The 23665-nt window shown below is 37.5% G+C and overlaps 1 protein-coding gene across 8 annotated transcripts in view; it reads left to right on the top strand.

Annotated features, from left to right (window-relative positions):
• TSC22D1 (TSC22 domain family member 1) overlaps positions 1-23665 on the top strand; it is a 96320-nt gene that overhangs the window by 30674 nt on the left and 41981 nt on the right. The window contains exons 3-7 of one of the 8 annotated variants that reach the window (XR_012584425.1): positions 2222-2328; positions 5125-5186; positions 5512-8093; positions 9152-9343; positions 10333-12770. The exons of 2 other annotated variants lie outside the window; for them this stretch is intronic. Coding sequence is in view for 1 of the 6 variants with exons in the window: in XM_074565132.1 (XP_074421233.1) it covers positions 2222-2264 (43 nt within the window). In the remaining 5 variants the exon portion in view is untranslated. Of the gene's footprint in view, positions 1-2221; positions 4929-5124; positions 5187-5511; positions 8094-9083; positions 9344-9873; positions 9892-10332; positions 12771-23665 lie in introns of those variants that run through there. 5 more of the 8 variants (XR_012584426.1, XR_012584427.1, XR_012584423.1 and 2 more) reach the window with 5 other exon arrangements.

The following is a 23665-nucleotide window of genomic DNA, read 5'->3' as shown; positions in this document are numbered from 1 at the left end:
GATTCATTTCCTTAAAGGCCAAGGTTATCATGGTTAAATGATTGGCTCTTCGAGAAGGGTCTGCCAGTGCTAACTGGTGTTCAAGTGATTGCACTGGAGTCGGGGAGTGTACCCTTCCCCATGTCCTCCTCCCCCCTCAATCCTCTCTGCCCCCACTTTGGAGATGGGAATCGTCTTGAATAGTTTTGTTGAATTCAGAATATATGGTTTTATGCATGTTTTTGTAATGAACTGCAGTAAGTATGAAAACAAATTATTACTTCATTATGGTAATGAGACTATCAATATTTTGTTAGTGCTTTTGGTTTTTCTTCTGCACCCCTTTTTTCTGCCAATGTATGTTAATTGTACAAGACAAAAAACATAATGAATGAAAATGTTGAGTCATAATATCAATAATTGACACATTATGATACATTGCTGGAAAAGCGAACTTTTGATTAGCATAGGCTTGAATATGCCATATTTCTGAAACCTGTATTCAATTAATGTGAAAAAAAAATATGTTTTAATGCTGTATTGTAGTGTGGCATTTAGTGCTCACCCCAGTACTTCCTATAGCTTCTCTCTAACAAAGTTGTGCAGTTGCCTATGCAAGTACCATTGGAATGCGTTTTATTGGGTACCATATGCAATTCTTCTGTCATGCAGGCTGCATAAATATATTTGCATGCTTTATTTTGTAAAATAGAATGAAAGGACTTGACTGGTAAATGGCTGATGACTTGAACAAAGGACATTAAAAGATTGCCAAGGCCAGGAATAGCAGACTGTTACAGTAAGTCACATCTTGAAGTATGAAGTTGGCAGTTCTGTTTGAAGAATTTTTCTGTTGGACTGAATTCTACAATAAAAATAGTTAAGAAATAAGAGTACCCGATGTCCACATGTAAAATTATATACATGAAGTAATCATATAATGATTGTCCAGCAAAAAAAGGAGGAAGAAAAAAAACAGTTACGTAATTTTAAACTCTGGTCTAGTTTGCAAAATGCTTATGGGGATTTCAGTTATGCAGATATTAAACTATGAATTAAGAATAATTTAAAAGCTGGGGAAATAGCTATTTGGAACAGTAACTACACTTAAAATACGGACTCATTCACAGCTGAATTCTATGTAATGTAATGCTTAACTCTGCAGCCTCTAGAGAAGGAATTTTGAGCACGTGCCAACAATGAAGGACTTTTACTTTATTAGGCATTTGTGTTGCAGTTTTCTTTACGTTGGCCGTGTCAAACTTTGTCAATGCACTGTGCTTTCCTTTTTGTACGTTTTAGTAAACTAGAAGATGGAGTTTGACTTAATTTAAGAGTGTGAAAGATAGTTCTTTAATACGAACTTTTTTTGCACATAGAAGTAATGGTAGCATGGAATGCTTGTGAGATTTTTTTTTTTACCTTTTTTTTGTTAGCTAGAAAGCCATTAAATAGAAAATACAATAGTTTGCATATAACGTACAGCTAAAACCTGAGAACTTTAATGCAGATCTCTCTCAGTCCTGCTGCAAACTAATTTTAGAATCTTGCCTTAAAAAGAAAATGTGATGGAAGGAAAGGAGCCTTGTTGGTCTTTGATAGGAGAGCTGATCTTAGGAACTTACAGGCAGAAGCATTTTCGTAAATAAAACAACTGTTTGAGGAAACACTGGCCTTTACATTTTGGCGTAGAAGTTGGAGATCGGGCAACTGATTTCATGCTGAAAGGGAGTCAAGTCAGGAGTATCTCTGGTGTATGTTGTTGTCAAACTTGCTTCAAAATAAACTATGCATGTTGTATATGATAATCATATACAGAAATGTTCAGTAATGATTCAAATGGTGTTTTGTTTTTTTTTTATCCAAGAGGGCTCATAGTGTCTTGCATGTTTGCCCGAGTGCATGGGAAGCTCTTTTTTTATCTGCCCTGGATTGTGTTTATTTTTGTCAATGAAGTCTTGACTCAAACCAAGGAGAGTGGGTCCTGTGAGATTCAGGGTATGGTTAAACACTCTGCAAGCCAGATCAGTCAGTGCGGTAAGTTTCTATTTCGGTATAGTTGTTTGATGTCTGTCTTTTTCCTTGCTCTGAATAATTTTGTGAAAGCAGTAAGCCTAGGCTAGAAATAGATCTTTGTGTTTTCATATGTATTCTTTTGTTACCTGTGACTTGATACTGTTGTGTTATTTTATTTTTTTTTCTTCTTGCACACAACCTAAACCAAGTGCTAATATTTCAACAGATACAGAGTGAGAGTCAAACATTGCACACTGGTATGCCTGTGAAGAGGCACTGCCAAAGTTTATTGTGTCTAGTGCAAAAGCTGGGAGTTCTGGCTGATCGCAGCAGGTAGGTGTGAAGGCGCTTGCATGAAGAGAAGTTACAGGGGCAACTCAATGCAAACGGTTTTACTTATGCACAGCCAAATGATACATTTCAACTGGCCTTTACCTCAGCTGCTTTATGAATATTTTTTTTAATAAAGCTTGCGGTGGTCTTATTCCAAGTCATATTTGAGAGAATTACACAATTTTAATGTGATGCTAAAATACGGGTGAATTTGAGGCACTAGTCCAATAAGGAAAGCTAGGTCAGCAAATCTTCAAAAAACATTTAATTAGCTAATTAAAGACAGCATGTTTTTTGTGGTGGTGGCAGTACACTATAATCTAGAATGCATATTTAATGTACTGTTAACACCTACTAGGTAAAAATAAAAACCGTAATATAATTCTACTCTAAAACATAACTGACTGCACATGAGACTTCTTAAACTTGAGTGTTGAACCTAAGATTAACCCACTTCCTTCTAGTAGAAGATGCCCCTGCCCATGGGAGAGGGGTTGGAACAAGATGATCTTTAAGGTCCCTTCCAATCCAAACCATTGTATGATTCTGTGAAGAGTCAGACTATATATTGCAGAGATGTCATGGTGTGCTTGCACGGCATTTGCAAGTCATGACTCTAAATTGGTTTCTGCCTCCACTGTTACCAGCTCGTGTTAGACAAAAGTAAGCCTTAGTTACGTCACACGCTTCTTAGTGGTGGAGAACTCGCACAGCTTACAATAGCATTTGACATCAGTCTGTGTCTCAGCAGTAACAGTCACTGGAAAACTCAGGCCAGTTTTGGCTGTAGAGTTCTTGCTGCTACTGAATATGAGGAAAGGCTTAAACGTGTTGGTCAGATTGCATGATAAATCTCTAAGTTCTAGAGTCAGGAAGTTCTTTTAACATGAAAGATGTAGAAATTAGTATTTGATACAGAAAGTAACTTAACTGCTCAATTCTGAAATGTGTATTTTGAGTACTTTACAAAGCAGAACTTCTTAAAAAACAACTTTTAAAGAAGCAATTCATTTGCTAAGCTTTTATTTTCCAGTGCATCCATGTTGACCTTCACTAGCATTAATCTATTAAATATATACATTTATGTAATTATTGCATGAAAGGGGTGTTTTTGCTGTATTTGAGTTGTTCAGAGATCCTAGACACCAGAAGAAAGTCATGGAGGAGATGATCAAGGGTCAAAACCTACAGAGAAAAACATTGAGCTATTCTCACCTAAAAATTCTGTTTGAATCTCACCCTGCCCTGCCCCAAAACAACAACAAAATAATCATGGGCATCCAGTCTGGTGTGGCTGTTGAGCAGTACTGGAATCACTCTGCTCAACATTGCTTACATGTAGTATTTCAGCTTCCAGGTTCTGCAGATTCACTGAAAGGCCCTGACCAGAGAAGTGTAGGAATTATGTAAAGATTGAGAACTCAGTAAGAAAAATGATGCTTTTAAAAAAAAAAAAAAAAGTGTAAGAAATTTATGTAAAGCAAGCCATGTATTAAGAGCTAAAAATGAAAGTACAAAGACACTGCTAATATTAAGAAACACAGATCTTGTGCAGTTTCTTCAAATAAATTCAAGGTATACATAAATACTATAACCTTTGGTGGCTTTCTTAAGGAAGAAAGAAGTGAACAACCTGGCATCATATGATGCCTTAAAAACACTGATTTTTTTTTTTTTTTTTTTGAAATATCAGCTCATGTACTCTGCCCAGAAGCATAGAATTTCCCTAAGGCTGAATGAAGGTGTGTCTTTGACAGAAATGTGTATTAGTGCCAGTAAAGTCTATTAATCTCATTTAAAATGTGGTTTAGTTACGCCAAAAAAAAAAGGGGTTGCTCTCAACTGTACTTGGCATACAAAGTTGACAAGAAACAAAAAGCATGTTAATAAAGATATTTAAAAATATTCTTGCAAAACAGTTTTAAAAATGAAGAAAATAATTGTAATGTTGTTTAACAAATGCCCATTTCTTTAATTTTATAAAATTGATGCATCTATTAATCGGAATTATTTTTACAAGGTGGTATTTTCTATAATCGACCAATTACTCAATTTTATACCCCTAGTGCTTTCCTACTGTTACATATGCAGCAAGAAATACTGGCTGTGTTTCTCAGATGTGTGTTGCTGTGACAGCTATATAAAATTTTGGAGTTCTCTGTCACGCTGAATTCAGAAAAGCCATAGCTTTTTACCAGTCCTAAACTGGCAATAGGAAGGGTGTTTCAGGGACTGGTACCTACACCAGTCTCAAGTAGATATTGTCAGACGCCTTGGCTGATAATCTAGACAATCCTGTGGCCCTCTCTGGTTTTTAGTAGGCCTTTAAAGAAGTTGAGCACAAACCAGTTCTGGAGAGAGGCTAAATGCTTTAAAACAAATGCTGAAATTCAGAGTCAGGATTCCTGCCATTCTATTTCTATGCAAGTTTAGCTTTTAATGATGGGTTGTATGACACTTAATCTTTTAAAATCAACACATTGATCAATTGTTTTGCTGCCTTTTCTCCATCTTGGCACTTGATAACTTTATCTGGTATAGCTGTTGTAATGCTTAATGACTTCTTCCCTTCTCTCCTATCAATTCACCTCCTCCCCTTCCCACCCAAAAAAACAAAACCAGGAAGTTTTGGGAAACTAGCATTTTTTCCTAGTGTCAGTAGCTTGGAATTTAAACCATCAGCCTTACATCACTCCTGTTGATACTTTAATATGCATGTCATGTTGGTGCTAGTTTCCAGGAGAACGATGCTTTGCTAAAATTTGTTGTTCTTGTAATGTTTATTTTGAATAACAGTTCAACTGGATGCTGGTGCATAGATCCTGCAGTGGGTTTGCAGCCTGCACACATTTCTAGAGGTATGACTAACAGCAGCAGGGCAACAACTACTTAACCTAGAACAGTTTTCATTTTGGGAACTGCAAATACTCCATATGGCTAGTTGCACTTTAAATATAAAATAATTGCATGGTGCTTTAAAATTTCAGTTTGAGGCTTGAGAAATAGTTGGTCTAGCTGCAGGTAACTTGAATCGGATGTTGCAGTTTGCGTTTTGTTTCCATGTTCTTTCACTGGGATCTTGCAGTTGTTGGAGTTGCAGTATTAGAAATAAAAAAAGTATTGTTGCTTATATTCTATACCACTTACCAAATACATAGATTCAGTTTTTTGCTTATTTTGCAGGTGGTGTTCTGTAGAATTTACTCACAATTGTTTAAACTTTTTTTACTGGCTATCGAGCAGAACCACACTGATGCACAAAAACGGGGATCACTCTTCACTGGCTCTTGAATTAGTGAGTAGCTATGAAACCTCCTATGTAGAGAAGGAAGGTGAAGGAAAGCACTAAAGGGAGTTTTCCTCCCAGAATATCTATCGGCAGTCAGGTCACTATGGAAAAACATTGCAGAGATTCTATCCTTTGCCCAAAGGAGATGAGAACATTGATTATAGGATTCCTTACCTTCTTCTATATGCTCACGAACCAGAACTACAAGTGCCTTTCCTGACTTCATCCATATCTGAAGATCATCAACATAAGTTGTTCTTGTGTCATCACAGCCATAATTTCTTCCTGCTTCAACTAGAAGGATCCCATCACAACCTGCACTTGAGGTAAATCATCAAACTCTACGGTACAATGACTGAGAAGAGCTGTTGTATATTCGACTCCTTAAGCTGTCTTAACATCTCATCTCAGTAGCATGAATCACTTCTGATGATTGATATGAGGCAACAAAAAAAACCTCTCTCCAAAATTCCCATAAGAGGGATTCGGGTGCTTTGAATGGTTTATTCTAGACCTCTTTTCCATTCTTCTAAATCTTCAGAAGAGCGAAGGAGTATTTATTAGCATTTCTCATGTCAAAATGCAGAAAGATGGAGTTGTTTCAGCCTGAAATACGTATCTGAATATAGGAATCAAATCAGGCTAGTATTTGTGATAGGACACAAAAATTACCAAACTCGTTTATTATTTAGAGTTCAAGACAAGTCTGTTCAATGGAAGAAAGATGTATGAAAGGATAAAAATTAGACGTAAGGGGTTCTCCCTTTCTTGGAAAAGAGTACTATGACCTTGATGCGAGTAAAGGAATTTAAAAACAAATTATTCCTAACAGCATGTTTAAGACTGATCATCCAGAAATCGTTTTGTTGCTCAGATCTTTCCATGAGGAAAACATTAATGAACAAAGTCCTCATAAATGCTTTTTTCCCCCTTCAATTTTACATTGTTTCTTTGTCTCTTCTACTGAAATGCTACATCAATAGAATAAGACCAGGTAATACACTCTTCTACAACTCTGAAACTTCAAAAGGTGATTTCATATTGTGCAGTGTATTAAAGGTGATCTGGAGTCTTTTTTCAGTGAATAGGATCTTTCCCTGGAGAAAAAGGATTTCTCAAAGTCAGCCTTATTTTGATACTTCAAAGGCCCTAGGCGGATTCCTGTTTGAAAGGAACCTGCAATAAGCCGGGTCAGGCTGCTTCCTCTTGCTTGATCTGCTCTGATACCTTCTGTTACCTTGAGCTGGAAAAGAATATTGGCTTCAGAAGTGTTAGTAGTGTTTGTAGGCTTCAACGCATCACTGAAATTAAGTCTTATAATGCTGTATATGGCACTGTAGTTATGAATTGTAGGTAACAAGTATTAGCAACTTGAAAAGTTGCTGACATTCAAGGTATTGCAAGTTACCTGATAAAAAAGACCCTTCTATTCACGAGGGCATCTTAGGAAGAAATGTGCTTTCAGTTATACTGTCCTTTTATGATAGTTTCTTGGGAAGCACAGAGCAGTAAAAATTTGTGTTGAATGTGCTCTATTTATTATATTTTCTCTTCTTTTATTTTTATCTTGTATCTTCTACCTTACTGGAAGAGGAGAATGTAAATGTCATCCTGGAGACATCTGTTGGCCAAGTACATTTATGTGTGTGTTGGTCAGTTATTCTTTCCAAACAGGAAGATTTTATTTCACAAAAACATACATGTGGGATGAAAAGACTGAACCTGACTCTCTAACCTTTGAAAGCTGATCTGAAATAATCAAAAAAGCAATGTTTTGTCAAATTGAAAGGTACAGGAACACATCTTGGTCTCATGTTGTTGAAAAATCATGAAATTCCACTAAAAGACAATTAATCCTATTTTTTTTTCCTATGAAATAGTCTTGCTATTTAGAGCAAAAGCTCTTACCTTAAATTGAGATACCATCACCATATTCAGTGTCCTCAGAGGAACCAAGAAGCATAATATCTTTCTGCATGCCCAAGCAGTTTCTATGGAAGAAAGTTGCTGATTTTTCTGTTTTAATTACTGTAGGATATCAGGTTCTTTCCTTGATGGCTTTATCTTTTACCTCTTAAAAAAAAAAAAAAGAAAAAAAGGGAAATTTTCCTGTCCACTACTAACTGCAAAAATTAAAGATGCCTTTTAAAATATACACTATTGCTGCTGTGGTTTTAATGACAAAACCTAGCTTTTTTTCTAACTTCTCCGTGTATTACATGGAGCACAATGAAGGAAAGCTGCTTTGTGGAGAGGAAAGCTTATTATTAAAAGACGCATGAGATACCTAACTGTATAAAGGTGTTTTGTTTAGGTGTGGGCTCTAAAGGAGAGGATGAAGAAACACCACCAAAATTGCCCCAAAATGAATTAAGTGAAATTGCATCAAACATAATGAGTGACATACCTTCTTGGTTAACTATTGGATCATACTCTACCTGGTGTCTTGAGAGCAATGAAGAGCATTTTACTGCAGGTAAAATGATAGTGCCTCATCTCAGGCGCGCAGCTCAGCGGCTACCCTACATGCAAATACCAGGCGCTGTTGCGCAACAGGTATTGCAATGGAGAATAACCAGGAAATGCATACACAAGCAGCTACGCATATAATTGTGTTTTAAGTCCAATGACTTAGTTGTATTTTGTTGCATGTTGGCTCCGTGCTGCTGGTAAAATTTCACAGGAGTCTATCAGCTTTCATGATTTGCGAAGGAGAAAATTTCAGTGCTCTTATGTGTTATATTTTTGCTGTTCAAGTAATGACAGTTAACTCCTAGGACATCGAGGTTTTCAGGGAAAAGAGGAATATTCTATAAATCCAGAAACTTGGGTAGGTTCTTAGGTTCCACAGCAATCATAATGTGCCTGGGCCAAGTCAGAGGTTGTCACAAGAGCATTAAACTGCTGTCAGTGTTTGACTAATCTGATTTTGCGAGTAGAGTAGAAGATTTGAGTCCTTTACAGAAGAGTTGGGGGTGGGGTTAGGAAGTCATTGGTGAGGGAAACAGTCAGGTAAGTATGACTGTTCTTCTTAAAGAGATTATGGGGAGACGTTCACTGCATTGCAATAGATGCTATTTTTAATTCACTTGAGAGAAAGTGAACAGAAGAGAGATTTGGATTATTTTTTTTTTCCAAGAAACGAGCACTTAAATGTTTTTAGTTTTTTTTTTTTCCCCCCTCCACCTACATCTACTTGTAACAAACTGAGAGAACTTTCTGGACAAAACATCTTATGATTGATCTCATCTATTGGTAGATGTCTTAAAAGTCTTGAAAGTTCAAAGCTCAACACTTTGGGGTTTTTTTTGGCATCAGAGCATGAGAAAACTGCATGTCTAGTACTCATCTCTTGTCATCCTCCCCTATTGCAGTGACTATGTGTATGTCTCTGTGTGGCAGAAAATGAGGGAATGCAGATCATTATTCAAGAAGTTACCAACTAGCACTTTTCCTTCCCCTCCAGTCTTTCTGCCTCCCTATCCTGGAAGTATGGAGTCCCTGCCTCAGCCTACGGCTTCATTCTTTTTCCAGCTGCCCACAAAAGTAAAGAACCAGTGTGAGAGTTTGAAGAAAGAATCCGCTCAGAGGACTGAGTCTCAAGCAAAAGCTCCAGGTTGCAGACTCAGAAAGAAACTTCCTTTGGGGAAGGATCTGCTTCCAGGATTTGCTCGTCTCTTTTTCCTTGGGCAAACACAGTTCTTGAAGCAAACAACAGGGTTGCAGGTAGGTAGGGCCCCTTTGAACTGCCATCCGCTCAGGTGTGAAGGATGGACTTTATGCTGTTTCTCTATGCTTTTTTTTGTTGATGTTGTCTTCCACTTCTCTAGGCCGAGAGAGGGAAAGAGTGTGAGCAGTTTAAAGAAAAAAAAAAAATGTGGGGGAGAGAGAGAGGAGAAAAAAAATATCCTGGGCACTTGGAAAGTATGTTTTTATGCCTCTGTTTAAGCTTCCTGTCCATGGGTCATATTTGTACTTCAGTTCTTTGAAGCACTAGTGACATTCTTTGTCTGACCCTTTTCTAGACAGGAAACTAAGTCAAGAGCAAAAACTTGTGGCTGGGGCCAAGGTATGGCCAGTGTTTGTATATCAGCCATAGCCACGCAACTTTTCATCTCCTCCCTGTCTCTTTACACCAGTGCTAGGTTTGAATGTGCAATAAGGTGGAGGCCGCCAAATGGGATTGAAATCCAACTTGGTTCCCAGCACTGAAAAAGTTCCCCAGTTCTAAACATGTAAATACATTCTTCCTTCAGAGGAGCCTGTGGCTGCTGGGTTTAAGTCCTGTTTCTTTGTCCATGTGAAGGAAATAGACTGGGATGCCCTGATTTAGGGGAGTGTGCTACTAACCCACAAGATCGGCAGTCCCTCAGGCCCGGAGATGGGGAATCAGTAGAATCAGCTCAGGTAAATTCTGCCTTCCTCGCTTCACGCTGTGCAGAGCAACAGCCTCTTCCTTGCAAACATCGGTAGCCCACAGTCAGACCTTTCTTTTTCCAGCTATGTCATTGCTGGCACAGGAAGTTTATTTTAAATTTCCTTTTGATTTTTAGCAAAAGGAATCACTTGAAAACGGGCAATGAAATTTTAAGGAGATTTTACCAGCTCCTCTTTCGTGCTGAGTTGAAGTCATTTGGAACTATGTTACATGCATTATTACTTTGGTGCATCTTGTGACTCTTCTCTCCCTCTTCATTCCCTCCAAATTGCTTCAGGACACCTTCTAACCTTTATACTGCATCACAAGCCTTCAGCAGAAGATCTTGAGAGCCATTTATGTTGCTGGAAGATGACTGGGTTTGGATCTTGGCCTTCCTTAAGCAGGATCTCCTGACAAAAATGGGATTGGGAAAGAAATGACTCCTTTTTCCATCACAGAGAGCCACCCTAGAAATGAAGGCCTAGGCAGAAAATTACTTCTAAATGCATCATTCTTTAGGAAATTTGTTTGGCTTCCCATGGTTCTTTTGTTACAATGTCATAAAGATGTCTTTTATAAAACCTAAACCTGGCATCTTCCTATCTGAAGATCAAGTCGATAAAACCAAGTTTAAGAGTTTACAGGTCTAATAATGTGATCGGATCTTGCTGTCCCCTGCATAGGAGATGCCACGTGAATCTGTGAGAGGGTTCTGCTGTGGTTCAGACTGTTATATTTGTAAAGCCTTTTCTACTTATAGTCCATTTAAATGATGAGAAATAATAAAGCTTCTTGTGAAAATGGTCTTTAATTAGGCTTCTGCCTCTCCAAGTTTACTTAAAAATAAATTTGAGCCAAAAATGTTGCAAGGGCAATACGGGAAGTTACTGCATCTTTTGAGGTTTCCTGTGGTTTTGTGTTGAGAAAAGGTACATTGGAAGTGTTTGAGAGCTATGAAAGTGGAAAATCTTAGATTTTTCTTTAAGAGTGAAAAGTTATTTGTTAGAAAGCAGAAAGCTTTAATTGTTTACCCCCTAAGGGATTTCTATAGTCAAACTTAATTAAATATCTTGCGAGATCTCAAATAAAAACCTTATGTTTGGCAGTAGTGAACAACACACGCGCAAGCCCGTGTACTCTTTTCTTTTTGCTATAGGAAATTAGTTTTAAAGAACAGGACTTACTTTTAATGTTCAGATTAGGAAACGGGAAAGCTTTGTTCTGAAGCTGAGCGTGAAAAGGGGTGGCAGGAGGGTGAACTGGACCCTCTGGCAGTAGGTGAAGAGCAGTTTTATTTTCCTGTTTTCTGCTTCAGGCAGTTGGAGTAAACTAGTCAGATGCTTGTGCTTGAATCCAATTAATTTCTTAAATCAGTTACCACAAAACATTGTTTTCTAACTAATGCCTAGATCTCTCATTAAATTCACCAGTGTATTTAAATTGTTGAACAGTCTTAACATAGCCCTGAGGCTACTGCTTCATGGCAGTTGAGACTTCTTACTATGCTGGAATGCGTTGCAGTGTTAGTACATTCTAAAAATAATTGTTCAGATGGTGCTATTTAAGTACATACTTATGTAGTGAGCCATTTTCACTGGACTTCCTGAAATTTGGCTATCTGTTGGATGGCTTTTTAATAGCCTTTTTTTGCTGTGAATATCAAACTTTGTCTTGCTGCTTCTGGGGTTATTGAGTAAAATGCTAAATTTATAACCTGGTATTTTTAGAAAACTGATAGTCAGATCCATGTGTTAAACTAAGCAACCACAGTAACACTTGTGAACTTTGAAATTTAAAGAGAAAGCACTTTAATGTATCAAATTCAATATGTGGAAATATGTATGTGGTGACCTTAAAATTGAGTAGTTATTATAGGTACAGACATGAATTGTGTGCTGAACAGGAGTAATCTAGAAGTTATAAGCTGAAGATCTGTTGAGTCTCAGAAATAAATACTAACATCTGTGGCAAGAGTTCTGTGCCAGCAGTGCTTTTAGTTGAAAATACCTGTTGTTCTAACTTCTAGCCCGTTTAAGGTTTGGTATCTTTTGTGCCTTAATAGGTATATTCGTCTCAGCCACAGTTTTTGGTCGTTTTGTCCTGTAGTATAAAGTAAACTTATGACCATTAAATACTTACGAACGCTCAATACTTAGAGTAAAATAACAGGGGCACTGAGAACTGTTTCTAATGTTATTGTCTCAGTTACTACAATTACTTTACTTCCCCCTCCTCTTCATAGTCACAATTAGGGGAAAAAAAAAACAACCAAAACAACAAAAAAAGCCCCCAAGCAAACAAACAAAAAAAAAACCCAAAAAACCAAACCAGAAAACCTGTTGCTATTCTGCAGTCAGTATTTTGATACTTCTTGTCTATCAGCGTTGTGTTAGCATATTATGATCATGCTCTGAGTTTTGCAGCTGGAATCCTTGGTTCTTGGTACATCTTTAGAGCAATAACTCCTGCCTTTGTGTTATTTAATAATAAAGATGTCTAAAACCATTTTCTTCTTGTTTATATTGTACTTAACATAATTGTATGAGTACCGAGTGACACTTCTGACTGACTCCAGAATGCCAGGAAACATGGAAAAACACCATACGAGTTTAGAGGTTTTTAATCCCCAGTACTAATAGAATTTCGCAAGATAGACTTGTGGTGTTCCTGTTTTTCCTCTTTCTATTCTCTTTGAGATTCCCTGAGCATTTGAGCTACCTAACTCACTTTACGTAATCCTTTACATCTTCTTGACCAGATGCCAGCTCCTCCTAATTGTTTCATAGCCAGTCAATAAAATTCTGGCTGTTGACAGCTCCTTTTTTCCTGTCCCAGAAGAGCTATCTTGTTTAACCTGAAAGAGTGGCTTTCTTCTTTCCACCTTCCATCCACCCTCTGTGGCTTACGTTGCAACTCTTTCTCTGTTAACGGGATGCTTTGAGAGTGAGAAAGTATTCTGTAAAGATGAGGAAATTTGTGGGAAAATCTTGCTAATGTTGCTGCTTCAGCTAGAGCTAAACCTGTCATTTGTGTGAGAGATGCTTTGTCAGTTTAGAGTGGTTTAAGGAAGGGAGATGTATCAAAAAATGTGTTCCTTTTGTAAACCAGATAATGTTATTGATTTTATAAACAAGAAAATGAGAATAAAGAGTGTAGGTTCTGGGGTGTTTACATTCCCTTGCTTTAAAGTGAGGGAGATGGGTAACAAAAGATCAACAGTTTTCTATGAACTTCTGAAAGCCAGACTAGTTCCATCAGCAGGGGTGTGCTCTAAGTTGGATTTCACTTTGCCAGCCCTATTTGCAGGGCATTGGGATTTGAGAAGGTAGCAGTGACAAAAGTCCTTTTTCATCTCTTTTTTTTTTTATTGAGGAAAATAGATTGATACATTGGTTTGCAGACCTCTGTTACTGATCCCTCAAAGAATGAATGTGATTTAAGGGTTAGTTTAGAAAAGTGTTTTTAATTGAAAACTGGAAAAAGGCCTTCTCTGAAAGCGACGGTAACAAACGGTTGAACCCTTCCAGTTTTGTTTCTTGCATGGACTTTATGAAGAATTGGCGGCTGCACAGTTCCTAAGCCAGGTCCATAAATTGGTATCAGCAACATGAGGTGAGTTGGTGGGTTGTTTCAGGAATTGTTGGGTTTTGCTACTTAAGAAGCTGGGTTGTCTAAATGGCATGGAAGGCATTACCAATTATTTAAAAAATGGTTTTGAAGACCGTATTAAGTTTGTGTTTCTTTTACTGATGATAGTGATGCTTCCCTGATCACTTGCTGATTCTTTTTTAAAGAATATAAAATTCCTATTCTAATGAATTGTCCTATACTGTTTAATTTCCTTGATCCGCTGTCACACGAGTGGCTTTCCTTTTCTCTCTCCCTGCTGGAAACTGATGTTTCTTGCTTTTTCTATATACTGATCAAGTGGAGGTTGGGAAAATCTGTGGGATTTAGGCTTCTGTGACAGTACAGTAAGTGAAGACGCAAATGGGTATCACTTTTATGGGGGCAAAATAATTAATCCTGATGGATGGTTATAAGAGATTGCAGAGAGGGGTCACTATCTGACCCCCTCTTGCCAAATTCAAATAAAGATATCATCTGTAATTCCGAAGTAAGTAGCATTTGAACAAATAATGAAACTTTTATGATTGTAAATGTATTTAATGTAATTGTAACTGACTTCTGAAGATTCAAATGTGATTTAAATAGATTTTCCCCAAACTTCGGTTTGTGCTGACTTGAACTGAGGTTTATTCATTGGATGGAATTATTGTGATTTTAATGTGGGCTCTAAATTAAATAACATTAATGCAGAAAGATCGCCAGCAAATGTAAACTACTATTCAGAAAAGACACTCTTCAGAAAGTAATACCATTTGAAGTAATCTTCAGAATTATTGGCATGGCATATAAGGAAATTACCCGTCTCTGTCTTTGGTTTTAGCCTTTTGGTGAAAAATCAAAAGACTTGTCAAACAATGCTATGGAGAAGCTGTAGATTATATGGTGGATCAGTGTATTTTCATAGTTTTAATACTAGTAAAAATATGATGGGATTCAGCTTATGCACTTTTCTCAGGATGTTACCTTGATTAACATTGGTTTAACTGTCTAGGCAGTATAAGCTTGCAAACTTTCTGCTGCTTGTTGGTAGGAAACCTTTGTTCAAAACACAAGTTAGACGACACTGTTCTGTACTCTTTGCGTGGGGCTACAGAAAGAATGGAAGGGCTGTTTGGACGTGTCATTTTGCAGAAATTACGGATAAATAACAGATTCTTACAAGTTTTTCCAAAGCTTGGTTCCCTGTGGCTGGGAGAAAGCTTAGGTCATAAAATCAGGAAATCTCAGCTCCTTAAGGTAGAAGTTTAATTCTGTTCTCATTTGTTACATTGAGGGGAATTTTCACACACCTGCTGCTGACATGAGTTTGCAACTTTTCAGAATAGTAAAATTTGAAATACCTTTTAAAATGTTTTCCTGATCTCTGGTAGTACCATGCATTAGATGAGGAAAGCATGAAAAATTAATTTGCAAAGTCATTTTTGAGAACGTGTATAAATCATGGAGAGCTGAAATCAGACCAGAGCACGTAAGAGTAAATGAGGAACAGCTGACTTCAGCACAGTTGCTGTGTACAGATGGGATGTTCCTGGATGACTTCAGGACTGCAGAGAAATTGAAGCTGAGTCGGGTACTGGAACAGCCCAGGAAGCAGAGTAACAAGCAGCCAGCTAACGTAGCAACTCTCCCTTAACAGGCTGTAGACTTGACAGAAAATCACTTGCAACAGCTAAGCTTTCCCCCGTAAGCAATGACACTAGTGAAGTCTGGACTCCTATTGCTTTGTAGCTTGTGTAGTTAGGTTCTCTGCTGTCTGATAAAGCATAAGGGGCTATTTGAAGCTTTATTATGACTTGGGCACTGGTTATGTTTATCACCTAATAGTGTCTAAAACAGTTGAGTTAATGGTGCAGTTTGGTGGTTGTTTTTTTAAGGGGAAAGTAAGGACAAGTAAGAAGAGCTCCTGGACTTGTCCATTTAGCCTTATGTAACTTTTTAGGAGCTTGTATATCTTCGGAAGCTGTTAACCCTCTGTTGGATCTGTTTGAAGTTAAAAACAGATGAAAAAAAAAATTGATGGGGACATAAGAATAGGGACATTTACAGTAAGAACTTACATTAATTCCTTTCCTAATAAATTAAGAGTAGTAGTAAAAATGAGAATGGGCTATAACAAACTTTTTAGCTTTTCATGTGTTAATCTCTTCTTAGTTTTACCTGTCTAGTATCCTAGAATGCAACTAATATTTTTAATACGTTGCTTAATTGATCTCTGAACTTTTTTAAACAGTATTTAGAAAGCACCAGATGAAACTATTTTCTTTGGGTATTTTAGGGAACAATAATGCTTTCTTCTGTTATGTATTATGCTGAGGGGTGTTCAAAGAAGTGATTTTTGTATTGACATTTTGTACTTGTACTGGTGATATCTTTTAAGTATCTGTTCCCTTGTCTTAGTGCTAAATTTTATAAAATTTTTTTTAGATGTTCTTCCCTGTATTTGCATCCATTTTTGAAACTTTTCCCATCTATCCCTGTTGAAAGAGTATGCTGGTCAGGTCTCTGTAATACTTCCTTTTTAACTAGCTCTGCACTGTTTTTTTAATAAAGCAGCTTTGCAAATGGGAAAGATGAACAGTAATACTACATTTGTTCAGAGAATAAATACTTAAGAAAAATCAAGGAAGCTTTTATTCCTGGACTAGTCCTCATATTGTTCTCCAAAAATGCATATTCCTTGGAAGACTGGAGCGTATCTCCATGGCTAGCAGTCAAACTAGTGCTTCCAGTGTGGCAGTGCTTCAGCTGCAGGGCATTTTGCTTGTCTCTCCAGGTAATCTTAACACCCAAATTCCTGCTTGTAGTTGAATTTAAGTTATTGTTTCAGATTAATTTTCTGCCTCCTTCAAAGACTTTTTAAAACTATAATCTTGGTGGCAATATAATAGTGATAGAAAGGGCTTTGCTCCTTGCCCATTCCTTCTGACCTTGTAAGTTAAATATTTTTTTTAATGGCTTGAACACCATATATGAATGGATGAGATAAATCGAGGTTTTTCACTTGCCTTTACTCTTAAGCAGTGAATGGTTTATATTGTCACATTTTGTCACCTTGAACTACCATCTGTTTTATGTCCTTCTTGGAGTGCCTACTGTTTCAAAATCTGGCTTGCTCTGTTTCAGTGTACTTTATAAAGAAACTCCCCTTTCTGCCTTTATGTAAATACTGAAGTACATGCAAGATGTTATGACTTGACTAGCTGTTCGTATTTGTTTCTCTGTGCAGAGCGCAGAATTTTAGAGTGGAGATATTTGAGAACCACGTCGTGTAAGGCCTTGGTTCGGTGAATAGTCTCACCAGTTTGATTGGCATGTGATATTCGGTTTTTCTCAGGACACTCCTCCTTGGAAAACTTTGTTGGACTGCACTGGAGTAAATCACATAGTGACTGGCTTTCTGCAAGGAGGGTGTCCTTGTTGCCTAAAGGAGGTGTTTTTTTTTTTCCTGTTCTAGCTAAAAGCAAATATAATAAAACTGCCAGAGTCCCGTATTTCTTTCCCTCTTCTTTGCCCCTGTGTTTCCTCTTTAATTTCTGGCACAATGAGGAGATTTTATTTACTTAGCAAACTCCCCCCACCCATCAGAGAATTCCTGCAGGTTAGATAAATTAGGTTATGGATCATATTAAAAACAATGAATTTTCCAAATTTATTAAATACACTAACCTTGATACTTTAAAAAAAAAGCAAGCCTTGACCTGTAACAAGGTCGTCCCCCCCAATGCCAAGAAGGAGACTTTGCTTATTTAATAAGACCCATGGATGGTATTTCAGTACAAGTATTAATTAATTTGGTTTATAATGCAGGGATTTTTATCTACACCCCAAATGAACTGGAGCTTCCTCATTTGCACCCAAAGTTGAAAATTGTTCCCTTGAAATTCAGACTTAAGCATAGGCTGACATACAAGGATTTCATTAAGACGGAAATCCCACTAAGGTGGAGTTTGAGAGCTATAGTATAATGTATGATACTATGTTTCTTTTTAACAAGACACAAAAATAATTATCTTCAGAGACTGGGGGGCTTACCCTGTTTTCTTCCTCACAGCTTGAGGGTTTTTTTAAATGGAATAATTTGTACTTAGGAGTAGTGTAAGGCTTTGCTGGTGAAGACCATCTACTTTTAATAAGCTCTCTGTCCTTTTTGCCTAGTTCCTGTCTTATTTAGCACACTGACCTTATTTTTTTTTGACTGGGTTTGTAGTAGTGTCTTGCTCCTGTAAAGGTAGTAGAAAGATTCTTTTTTTTTTTAGTTAAATATTTAAAAGTTTTTTTTTCTCTACTGTGCTATGACAGCTTTAGCTGTGTGTTTGTTAGACTTCTACTAAATTAAGGCCTTCTTACAGGTAAGGGAACTAAACATATATTTTTAGTGGTTTATATCAAATGTTATGCTCCTGTATATAGAAGAAATCAAAATATATCTTTCCAACCCGTGAGCATTATATGTGTGGGGGTGTGCATATATATATACACAAGTATGTATCTGTCAGGTAACAAAGGGATCTGTAGTTGAATAACAGTAGATTGTGGGGGTTTTGAAGATTATACTGTATATTGTGTGACATTTATATTGAAGGGTGAAAGAAAAGTGGTAAATTTAATTCTGATGTCTTAAATGTGTTTAAAAAGCTGCCTCATAGCACTAGTCACTCATACTGACCTTTAAAATGAAAGCTAAAACCAAAATAAGCTCAAACTAAAGCAACTAATGTGATTGCCTGCAGAAAGCAGACTAAGGTAACAAGTTCTGTGAGGATTCCAGGGGAAGCTATTCCTTCTGGTTTTAAGGAGGTCGAGTTAAGGATGCAGATAACTATTTTTAAAGTGAGAACATTCAGCAAGAGAGGATATTGTTTTCTACAGCTTCAAAACCATTACTTTTGGTATCTTCTTAAGTGCTTGGTAAGTTAAAAGCATGAATTTATATCAACTCCAAACTCCTTCAGCCTGTAAGAGCATGTTGGAGCATCAGGTGTGTTCTTCTGTGCAAGTGAGATATGTGCATCTACCTCTATATAAATAGATATATAGATATACCTATATATTTCTATAGGTAAATATATATAGGTAAATATATAGTGTATTGGTGCAGAATATCACTTTTCTAAACAGCTTTGGGGACTCAAACTTCAATTTCTTGTTTTTGAAGTCCATCAAACCAAGCATCTAATTATTAAATAGATAAGGGCTTTCAAAATAACTTTTCCCCCAGCTTTTCAAAACAGTAGTTTTATGCTACGTTCGTGATGATTCTGCACTAATGTGGTTTGGTCCCCACAAGGAGGGGTGATCAGTCATTGCAGCGGTGGTTCTCCTCTGTCACTAAACAGGGCTGTAGGAAGCTTTTTTTGCCATCTGTTATTCCTCTGTGCTGCTTTTATGACTTGACCCGAATGCTCTTGCCCTGTAAGGGCGGTGAGGTTTAAATGCTGAGCACAGACTGATTAACAAGGCATTAAGTCAGTTAATTCTTTCATTTTAAAATAAAGCATTAACGTGGTTTTGGTGGTCACTGATTTGTATTTTAAGTAAAAGAGAGAGCTTATATAAGCAGTATGGATTTTTAAACCATTTGTGGTGTTTGGTGGTTTTATTTCTTGATCTTAAATTGTGAAGTTTAAAGAAATAAGTTGCTGAATCTGCTTGTTTGTGGTAGCTATTGCAGTGATGAAGAATAGATACGTTACTAACTTGTTTAAAGATGTGCAAGCCTGGGTCAGAACAAGTATTTGTAAATGTGTTTTTATTTTTTTTAAAAGGGATTTCCTTGTGTTACAAAACAACACTAGATGTACTTATCAAGAGGTGGCTTTTCCACTCCTATGGCTTAGTACCTGTGTGAGCTAGCTCAGTGAAACTTGGAATAAAGTCAAGCTAGGGCTTGATGAAGGTGGAATCATGTCCTCTAGAAATGGTAATGACGTAACATGACCTGCAACTTAATTTTTCAGTACTTTCTAAACTTAAGATACGGTGGACCTGAGTATTTCTCAGTCACAACCATAGCAGTATGTAAGACTAAGACCAAAGGTCCCACTGGAAGGAAGAAATTATTGAAATTGTTTTTCTTTAGAAGTTCATTCAGACGTTGAGGCGGCACTCCTGCTTCTGTGTTTTATTTACAAGAGTGTCAACTCAAGATTTCTATTTTGAGGAGATGCTTTTGAGTAATGAGGCTATCTATAAAAAGATTTTTTTGTAAAAAGACCTTTCATTCATCTAAGGACTCAAGAGGATTCATTAATACCACTTTAATTTCCCATTTTTGGGGAGGGCATAAGAACTCTATATAGCGTTAACAGAGGACCTGTTACTGCAGTGCAGTCTCCCCGAGAGGTAGCTACTGAATTTTCATAGAGACGTTATGGTCCTCATGGGTAGACAGGTGCTATCTAACACTGTTACCAACTCATGGTGTCTTACCTTTTTAGGAATCTTTGTCTCAATTTATGCTCTGTGAGCTGGTGTGCCCTTGAAGGGCATGTCAGTATTTCTGGTAGACATAGTTGCCTGTTGTATTTGTCTTGCAAATTATGGGGTATCTTCTGACTCTAAACACGTGCTTTTTTGGCATCACTGTTGCTTGGAAGGTTGACAGTGCGTAGGGCAGTGCTTTTTCCCTAAATGCGGTGTTAAGCAGTCCTGCCAGTGCTGTTAAGAGGGTCTGTTCTAATGTCTCAACTGGACGTCTCTCTTCCTGGGGTGTATTAAGAGCTTTTGGGTTATACTAAACCTATTCGTTATAGCATATCAGAATAGGTGGTGTAGTTTGGGGCATGTGTAGGGAGAAGCAGATACAGGCTTCCAGGAGAGGCTATTCCTGGGAACTCTGGATGATTGTGTAGGAGACTTGGTACAGTAAACACAAGTACTCCAGGTTTATCTTGGCACCTCCTCCAGCTGTGTTTCTTTTGTGTGAAAGGCCATTATTCATGTTTTGGAGGCCAGAATAAGATAGAGAAGCTTATTGCTTGCAGATGGTGCTTCACATGCAGAAATACGTGTTTTCTGCTTGTACAGATACATGACTTAACATCTTGTACAGCTTGGTCATAACTCTTTAATTGTGCTAACACAAATCTGCGGCGGGAGTTCTTGTTTTCTACCAGTCCTTTTTTAGAGCTTATTTTGATGTTATGTAGACCAAATAAAAGTTCTTCTTAGCAGATTAGTTGTTAAAATAAAGGAACCACAATTTAGTGAAGTAATTTATTGAAGTCTTTTTGACTGCCTTTTAAAATAGGACTGAAAGTGTAAGTGAGAATAGGAAATGGTCTTTGCTGAGCCATAAAAATTTTGTTTTCGTTCCCTCATATGTATACTTTGAACTAAGTACTGCGCTTGTCATTTTACATGGAAGGAGAATCAGCACAAAGAATAGTTAAAATAATGTTGATGTAAGTATAACAGATGCTTGTTGATGTAATGTTAGTCATTTCCTCTGTAACCTGAGTGGTGAAACCATACCAGTTGGACTAGGGATCTTTAAATTCGTGGTTCTCTGATCCACAACATTGAAATTGATGAAATTCTCTTAATTCTTTCTGTAATATTTCCTTCTGAGAATTTTAGGCCATGTGTGACTGTTATGTGTATCTAAAGATGCCTTCTTGAAACGGTCCTTTTCATGCCTTCATGTTACCACTGTGATATCCCAAGTTCTAGCGTAATCTGGATGTGCCAGGACATAGTGTTAAATTTGGTCTAACTTGTTATTTTTGGTAATGGAATTAAATGAGTACAAATTTGACACTATTGCATTCTAATCCTAAAATTATCCCAGTATATCAGGATGTGAGTAGTTCCCCATCGACACTGATGATGCATGCTTTTTGTTTCTGTTCTTTTATTGTTATATTGAAAAGTAATGTGGTTTTATGATAGAACTTAAAAACCTGTGGCTGTTGATCTGAGTAAGCATATGTAATGTGTTTTAAAGGATCTGTCTTGTACCACTTCCTCCTGTATTCCCCGACTCTCCCTCAAAAAATTGAGATGTAGTCTCCAGAATACTTTACGTTTTAACATGAAAACAGAGTTGATGTCTAGTGCATTATCCACAGAGACTTCAGGCCTGTATGATGCCAGGTATTGTCATTGCAGAAATATTAAATATGTATTGTTTCATAAAACTATCTAACCTGAGGAAGTGATTATTTAAATTAATTCTTGTACTAGGAACTTGTTTTTACTAATGCAGTGCATGTTAATTAGACATTGTAAGGCTGGAGAGGTAGGGAGTTGTGTCTTTTGTCCTCAGCCTTATTCTGTCTACTTCTATTTCTTGCTGTTAGCTGTATGCTTTAAAATTTTGACAGTGTCACCTTGGAAGGTTTGTTTTTTTTTCCTTTATAAAAGGGTAGCAATATTCTTCCGTTTTGGCTACCCACTTCCACTTGGTGGGTATGACATCCTTCTTGCCACTTCTTGCTCCCTCTACCCCAGCTGTTGTAATGTGGACTTCTATAAGCAAACTCTCTCATGTTCAAGACAGAAAAGATATTCTCTGTCCTAGAACTTCACAAACAGTGCTAACAGGTCAGTGTTTGTGCAAAGGCGACTTAAATCTGTTGTAGATTCTCTTGTGTGATCTTTGTATATCCTCTTCTGTGTGATTCTTTGCACTTATGTCCATGCTGAGCTGTAGGCAGTTAACACTGATTCCATAGCTTCCCTGATAATAGTACAGGTAAGAAATCAATAATGATGAGGGAAGGATCAGACCAAAAAATAAGGTGATTTATGTTGGCAATGTCTGGTATAACCTAAACATATGGTTGTGTGGGCGGCCGTAGACTTTCTGAAGCTCTGTGCGTAGAAAACCTGCCTAACTAATATTTGGGTTAATCTCTAGCTAGTGGAGCATTCAATTCCAGACACTTGGTAATCAGAATTTTTGCAGTCTCACCCACCACTCCAAATTCACATCATTCACCTGTCTATTTTAAACGTGTCTCTTGTGGAGTAGTTCTAAAATAACCCACTGTTTTGACCTGACAGTAACAGGAATATGTGAGCTCCTCCTGCTGCTGTTCTGCCAGTGTACGGGCTGCTTACACCGCTCAGCAGAGATGATGCTTCTGCATGGAAGAATGGGGCATTTAAAATGCTACGCTGACTCTTACCGTATATTTGACCTTTCTGTACCTGTGACTGACAGGGTTTCAACTCATCGTTGCGGTGATGAGAGCACGACTTGTTTGTCACGTGAGATGCTCCGAGCCCCTCACTGAAATACAGCTGTTAAAATGTCGCTCCCTGTATAAACCCTGCAAGAACCTGGTTTGCTTGCCCTTAGTGGGGTTGCCCAGCCTGACCCAAGCTCATTGCTCTCGGAATATGAATTGTTGTATGATTTCTCGCACAAGTGAATGCGTCATTTAACATCAGTGAAACTCAGGGAGGGGGCATTACAGTGTAATTCAGTGATAGTAGCTGTTTTGCCATATTGTAAATTATGTCATTGGGATCAAAAAATTTGGAAATGCTGAGGTTTTAATTCAAATAAAAATAAGCCTCTGCTTTTCAGAGAAAATGGAAATGATGAGGGATCGGAAAGAGCTATCGCACCACGTATTGGTAGAGAAGGGGCAGAATTAGGGTTACTGGCAAAGCCAATATGTGGGAGGCGATGGAAGAGAGCAGCTTTTCAGTTGGAACATAAGAAACAGCCCTGGTTCCTCTTTGTCTGTTCCTCTTCCTTTTTCTTCTGTGCATGAACAGATTTGCATCTTTACAGCTGCTGTAACAGCTAGTAAGGAGAGATGAGTTCCCTCACTTTCTAGGCATAAAATGGTACTTGACAAATTCCAGATAATGTCTTTAGTTTTGCTTCCTCTAGCTTGCGGAGCTGCTGTATGATTAAAACTTCAGCTTTCCTGTCAAGTCCCATACAACCAAACCTCCCATACTTTTTAATCTCTTTACAGTTCCGATCTTTTAAATGCTAGTGGTGAATGAGGTTTTTGTCATCTGATGATTTGGATAATATA

The sequence above is a fragment of the Larus michahellis genome, chromosome 1 (genome assembly GCF_964199755.1).
Source record: "Larus michahellis chromosome 1, bLarMic1.1, whole genome shotgun sequence".
In the NCBI taxonomy this organism is placed as follows: Eukaryota; Metazoa; Chordata; class Aves; order Charadriiformes; family Laridae; genus Larus; species Larus michahellis.
Note: the sequence above shows the minus strand (reverse complement) of the source record. Positions and strands in the feature narration are given on the sequence as shown.